Source organism: Moschus berezovskii, chromosome 24, assembly GCF_049115385.1.
Source record: "Moschus berezovskii isolate FMDL1 chromosome 24, NW_MosBer_1.0, whole genome shotgun sequence".
Lineage (NCBI taxonomy): Eukaryota > Metazoa > Chordata > Mammalia > Artiodactyla > Moschidae > Moschus > Moschus berezovskii.
In genome coordinates, this window is record NC_142483.1 from 7,941,623 (window position 1) to 7,947,874 (window position 6,252).

The following is a 6,252-nucleotide window of genomic DNA, read 5'->3' on the forward strand; positions in this document are numbered from 1 at the left end:
GGACGCCATGAAAGGTCCCTCAGCTAAATGGGAAACCAGTTCTCTATAGCATGTTATATGCCACCCCACAGCCTTCAGAAGAGCAGAGTTTCACAACACATAAGAAACTCTCTAAGCATTTATTGAGCTGACATCAGAAATCTCCGCACTCCTTACTGTCTCAACACAACCTGGGGTGAGCCTGGATGTGGCCACTGCAGCACTGGGAGGGGGTTCCAAGACTGAGTTGCCCCCGGAAGGCTTGTGTGGCAGAGGCTGGACCCTCACAGATGGATCCACATCGGGAAGCAGGGGACCCTTCCCCAACCCCGACAACTGAGTCCCATGCGGACGTGGTGAGGCCTTGCTCTCTCCCAACAATCGCCAGGTGCAGTGATATGATAGTCAGGTAATGCTGCTGCCAGGGATGATGTGAAGATGTTCTCCTTGATTCTTGAAGCATCACCTGGCAGGTCACTGTCCATCCAGCTGGGATGTTTTTACCCACTCCTTCCCGGCAGACAAAGTGCGGCCATGGTGCAGCAGGAATGAGGAAGGTTCCTGGGGTAGCGGGCTGGGAAACCTCCAGAGTTCATCACTGCTGCCAACTCTCTGTCATGTGGACCTCCACAGGGTCAGTGGATCCCAGATGGATTTGAGGAAACAGCATTGAGCAGGAGTGGGAGGGAAGAGGCAGTACTAGCATGAGACTCAGCAACAGGAGGCAGTATGGACCAGGGTGATCACAGGGTCGGCAGGATGCTCAGGGCCAACCCCAGACACACCAGTGGGATGAAGAATCCTCCTGAATCCAGAGTAGAAGCCTGACTCATTGCATCATAAATCCATTCCTTGTAGAATCTAATGTCTGTGTAAACTGCAGGCACTTCTTTCAAAGCACAGTGGACACCCCAGCTCACAATCCCCATCTGGATCCATGTGTTATTAAACTGACAAACCAGGGGACCCCCAGAATCTCCCTGGAGAAAAAAAAGACAAACAAACACAGGAATGTACAGGGATCATCATCGGAATGGACTGATTGTTCACAAGGTCCTAGGGAGATAGGCACCAAGGTCTTTCCTCAGGTACCCACCAGGCCCAGGTTTCCTTGAATGACATTTGAGAGTTGAAAACTTTAACATCATCTGAGAAATACTATTCCTTCCCAGATGCTCAGGAACCTACAGGAGCTATAAGGCCAGTAAGCCCTGAACATCAGTCCTGCCGGGATATGTGCAAATTCTCCTTCAGTGCCCATAACCCTCCCCTGCCCCTGCCCCTCTCTAAACCTCCCACCACCCAGCAACTAAAGGGGCATCCCCTGGCACTGTGAGTAGTTTCCAGAGCCCTTCTCGGGCTCTAAGGCCAGAGTCTATTCCACTGGTCAGTCCTGGGCCTTCCCAGCTGTGAAATTCTGTCACTATCATTCCAGCAAAGGGGCTCCAGAGTCCTCACCTCTACCCTGAAATCTCTCCCAGTCCCAACTCTACACATTCAACTACATCCTCTACAACCGGCCCCTCTCTCCAAACACATCCAGACTTGCTAAACCCCCAGCTCACACACACACTGCTTGATGTTCCCCAACACTGTTCTGGTGGCCTACAGGCCTGCCTGGACAGGACCAAGAAACGCAGCACAGCACTGCAGGCCACACATTCTGACTCCCGCCCCCGACTCTGGCCATACTGACCTCCTCATTGCTCCAGACCTGAAACCCATTCCCTAAACATGACCAGTGCTTCAGACCTTGAGCCTCGGACTCACTGCTCCCTCTCCCACCGGTGATGTTCTCCTCTTGCCAGAACCCAAACACTCATCCTCCGAGACCTGTCCCCTGTCCCCTGCTCAGGAAGCCTGCTTGGGGGCAGAGGGGAGGCTGTGGGCCCAGGACTCCTATAGGAACTCCCAGGAGGACCTGGAACTTATGTCTCTGGAGGGACCACATCTGTATAATAATATGTTTAATGTCTAGGTGGCAGGGTTGTGAGCTGGGACACTGAGCTAATGTGGGTGAATGGCACTGAAAGTGCCCATAGAAAGAACTCAGTTACAGAAACTACATAATTATCATCATCACCCCAAACTTCACCATGCCCAGCAACACCCCCAGGATGGGAGGGCTGCTCCCTATTGGAGGAACAGGCCAGGCTTGCTAGAGGTGTCTTGAGGGATTCCCAGGGTAATCTCCTTAAGTAAAGGCTGAAAGAGGAGGTGGGAAATAACCCAGGCCCTGCTACTGGGGAGTGAGAAGACTGCACAGCCTCAATGCAGAGGTGGCAAGGGACCCATCAACTCACCTTGCAGGGGCCGCCACTCTTTTCATGGCAACCACAGACCATTCCTTTACGAATTACCTTGGGAAATGGATTTTGCTGTTTCTTGACCATCCTATTACATTTCGCATAGTGAAGAATGACTTGCTCAGTCTCCTGAAGAGTAGGTAAACGTGATGGCTCTACAGAGAGACATTCAGTATTAAGTGGATCTGCGTAGTAGAACAGGACAGGGTCCCCCAGATCCCACGGTGGGCTGGATCAGGGCATTCACAGTCTTTTCCTCTTAGAGAAGGAAGGACAGTGACTTCTGTCCCATTTGACACAGAAGGACCTGAGACCAACTGCTGACATGGGGAGCAGACGAGGTAAGAAGCAAAGCCAAGTCAGAAGGAGGAACGTATCAGGACACAAAGAGACAAGGCTTCTTACAAGGCCTGATACAAAAGCAACTCTTGTCACTCTGAATGTCAGTAATAGCAGTGACAGGTGTCTGTACAGGATAGGGTCACAGACTCTGGGTCAAGTAGTGCCCATGGGTTCCCTTCAGCCTGCAGGCCAACCCCAGGGCATCAGACATCCCCCCTCAGATCCTGCCAGCCAGTCTCACCAAATTGTAAAGTTCGGCCCCATCCGGTCTCCCAGCACAGTGTCCCAGCTTTCACTTCAAAATCCTTTCCAGCGAGGCACACTGGCTGGATGTACGCAGAATAATTCACAGAGAGGGCCAGCAGAGCAAGGGCAATGTCATGCCTCATAGTGAGAGAATTATAGTAGCTATAACGAATGATGTCTTGAACTGGAATGACCACTGCATTTTTGGAATTCGATTGTAACAACGTGTCTCCTAGTCGCACTGTATATTCCTCATAGCTGTGGGAAGACAACATGCCTCTCACAGAGATGCTGGAGGGGCGACCCTCCCCTCCATCCCTTCCAGGTTCTTCCCAGCCGGTTTCCATCTCCTACCAGCCATCAGCCTTTTCCTCCCTCTAAACCACATCCCCTCCTCACCCCGAACCACTGGAGTCAGTGATTCTCCGAGTGAGGTCCCAGGACCACAGAACAGCACCTGGGATCTTTTAGAAATCCAAGATTCGTGTTTCACTCAGAGTGAATACAAACTTGGGGCTGTGACCTCATTTTAAGGTAAAGAATGGAGAGATCGGGTAGGGGCTCAGGTAGGGGGCAGGCCTGGCCCCTTGTCAGGCATCCTGACCTGCAGCCCAAGCCCACCGCCCCAAAACTTACCCTCTTACACAGTGAGCTGCCGTCAGTACCCAACGTGGCGCAATGAGGGAACCTCCGCATTTGTGGACATTGTTGACCTGCAGGCTCACCTGCCAGGGCCACTTTCTCTCTGGGGATGGCACTCCACCAACTATCCTCATAATCCAATGGCCACATGTTCCTGGGCTCAGTAAAAAGGACTGGAGGTGAAGCTGCTGCCTCCCTTCTAATACCTCCACCACGTCCACCACGTCCACCCCCACTACTACCAGCACCTCCTCTAACATCACTGACACCACGTCCACCCCACTTCAGGGCAGAGCCAGGTTTCTCTCAATTCTGCCAGGACAGCCTGACCCTTCAGCACCCTGTCAGCCAGGCAGTATGCCTCAGGGGATTCCAGGCAGGCCTGCACAGAAGCGGTACCTTGAGGGGGCAGCGGCTCAAAAGCAGGAGTCTGTGCAGGTTTCAAAGTCTCTCCCGGTGGAGTTATGGGAGGCACAGGAGATACAGTGTGTGCTGAAACATTCACAGATTTCAGGTGTCCTGAAGTTGAGGGGGCCCCCTGCAATATAGGGCTCATTGTAGAAGCCTCCTTGGGTCCGTCACCCTCACCTGGGGAAGATGAAAGAACAACGGGAAGAGGAGCTGACCAGAATGCACCCCACACATCACTGGGCTCTTGGCATGGCACCCTGCTCACCCCCAAACCCCGCCTCCCATCCCCCACGACCCACCCGCCAAATCCCATGACCCACCCCTACCCACAGACGAGGAGCCCAAGACCAGTCTCCTCTCATTCCTGCCCGCCCGGGCCTCACTGAGAAGAGGCTGAAAGACAAGGAGCCAGACCAGGAGGCCCAAGGAGCCGCCGCCACAGCAGGGGCCACCTGGGACCGCCATGGGCACCTCTGCTCGCCTCTGCGCTCTGCAGCACCCCCTCGCGGAGGCTGCGTGCCTGCGCTCCTGTTGACGGGATCACACGGCCAGACCGGGGACGAATCCCAGAGAGGCTCCTCCAAGATCTTCCCCTCCAGCTTATTCAACAAAGACCTATTCTAGCTTGTGTTCTTAAGACCCCTGAACATATAATTAAGTCCTTCGCCTTAGAGATATTCTGGATTCTATCCCTCAGCGTGATATAACCACAGGAACCCTTTAAAAAAAGAAAGAAAAGAAATCTGCCCAATGAATGATTTAAAGATTTTTTCAAAAAAGAAGAAAGTATGGTAAATAGAAAATACAGGGGAAAACAGCAGTTTTGAGTCTGCATATAGTAGCATCTGCAATACATGTGAATGAGTAAAACATGCCAGAAAACAAAAGGACTTTCATATTGGAGGAAAACGCAAGGTCCAGGAATAGACTCTCTAAAGAGACAAATTTATACAAAGAGATACAGACACATGGAAAATAAAGGAATAGAAAGGGAAATTCCAGGTCACACTGGTGCAGAAAAGAAAAGCTAGGAGTAACAATTTGGTTATTAGGTGAAGCATTTCTGGCAAAGGTTGTATAAGGGGCAACAGGAGTTACAGTAAGAACAAGACATGAAGGAGGGGACGCAACAACAAGCCTTTGAAAGGTAAAGCAAATGAGACCAACTTATGGGAACTGGGGCTTCTTATAAACTGCTCTTGGGAAGCTGACAACTTCCATAGGCAAAATCAAGCAAATATATAGACTATCTGACTCTCACAACTCATCACCTAGACCTAACTGCACCATGATGAATTTTACAGCTACCAACAGAGAACACTCACTCTTACTGAACACACAGAGAACTTTCAGAATCAAGGCCCTCAAAAAATCAATAATCTCAAGGAATCAATGTGTTGATTCTGTTCATGAGCCACACATCAATAACATGAAAATCAACTTGAAAAAAAAAAAAAAAAACTCTTCCTGAAACAAAGCCAAAACTCTCGATAATGGTCCTCCTTTAAAGATTAGGAAATTTTTTTTAAAAATTAGGAAATCATGAGGGAAATTTGACATTTTGGGGATCAATACCAAGGAAAGCATTACCTATGAAATTCTATGTGATACGGCCATAGGAGTCGCAGAAAGGAATTTATAGCCGTGACTATATCAGAAAACAAAGACAACTGATAACAAATGAGCTAACTCAACTAAAAATGGGGAAAAAACCATAGAGTAAACTCAATGAGAAAGTTTGGGAGAAAGGAGGAAATAATGAAAAACAGGAACAGGAAAAAATAAAATAGAGAAAAGTTAAAGAGTGGATTGACACAATCTGAACACTGTTCTTTGAAAAGCTTAATAAGAGACAATGTTTTAGAAAACAAGAGAAAAAACATATTACAAAATGACAAAAGGGAAGCAATTTAAGCATATGTTTAATCCTTAAAGAATACTACTAAATGCCTCTGTGAACTCTCCTATGGCCAAGAGAGACCAATAGGCATTGCCCTTCCTGCTTCAAAAAGCCAAAAAATGACAAAAATATGAAACAACCCTTTTCAAGACACTGGCCACCAGGCTACAAAGGACAGCCGGCTGAGTGAGTGAGTGAGCCTCCTACTGCCTCTGCTGACTGCCTGAGGCAGTTCCAAGGCTGCACTGCAGACAGACAGTGGGGAGAGTTTCCAAGGAATTTAACTGCATCCCAAAAGAAAGCCCAAGAATATTTCTGGGAAAATATCAAACACCAGGTAAGGGTCACGCTGTCTGGTATCTAATCACCTAATACTCACCACTCAAGGAGCAAGAAAATACAACCCATCAAGGCAATAGTCAATCA

General features: G+C 49.3%; 1 protein-coding gene across 1 annotated transcript; it reads right to left on the reverse strand.

Annotated features, from left to right (window-relative positions):
- Nucleotides 1–722: 722 nt before the first annotated feature.
- LOC148773977 (serine protease 44-like) lies at nucleotides 723–4,391 on the reverse strand. Its single transcript, XM_088831731.1, has 6 exons — nucleotides 4,310–4,391; nucleotides 3,915–4,103; nucleotides 3,510–3,669; nucleotides 2,869–3,131; nucleotides 2,283–2,440; nucleotides 723–959 (listed from the first exon to the last, which is right to left on the reverse strand). The coding sequence occupies exons 1-6, from the start codon at nucleotides 4,389–4,391 to the stop codon at nucleotides 723–725; spliced, it is 1,089 nt and encodes a 362-aa protein (XP_088687857.1).
- Between the last annotated feature and the right edge of the window lie 1,861 nt (nucleotides 4,392–6,252).

Excerpts from the sequence above, each read along its gene's own strand:
- LOC148773977 (XM_088831731.1), bottom strand. The coding sequence starts at position 4,391 with ATGGCGGTCCCAGGTGGCCCCTGCTGTGGCGGCGGCTCCTTGGGCCTC. Across the intron at positions 3,670-3,914 it reads TGAGCCGCTGCCCCCTCAAG|GAACATGTGGCCATTGGATT; the intron begins GTACCGCTTCTG and ends TACTGAGCCCAG. Across the intron at positions 3,132-3,509 it reads GCAGCTCACTGTGTAAGAGG|CTATGAGGAATATACAGTGC; the intron begins GTAAGTTTTGGG and ends GTCTTCCCACAG.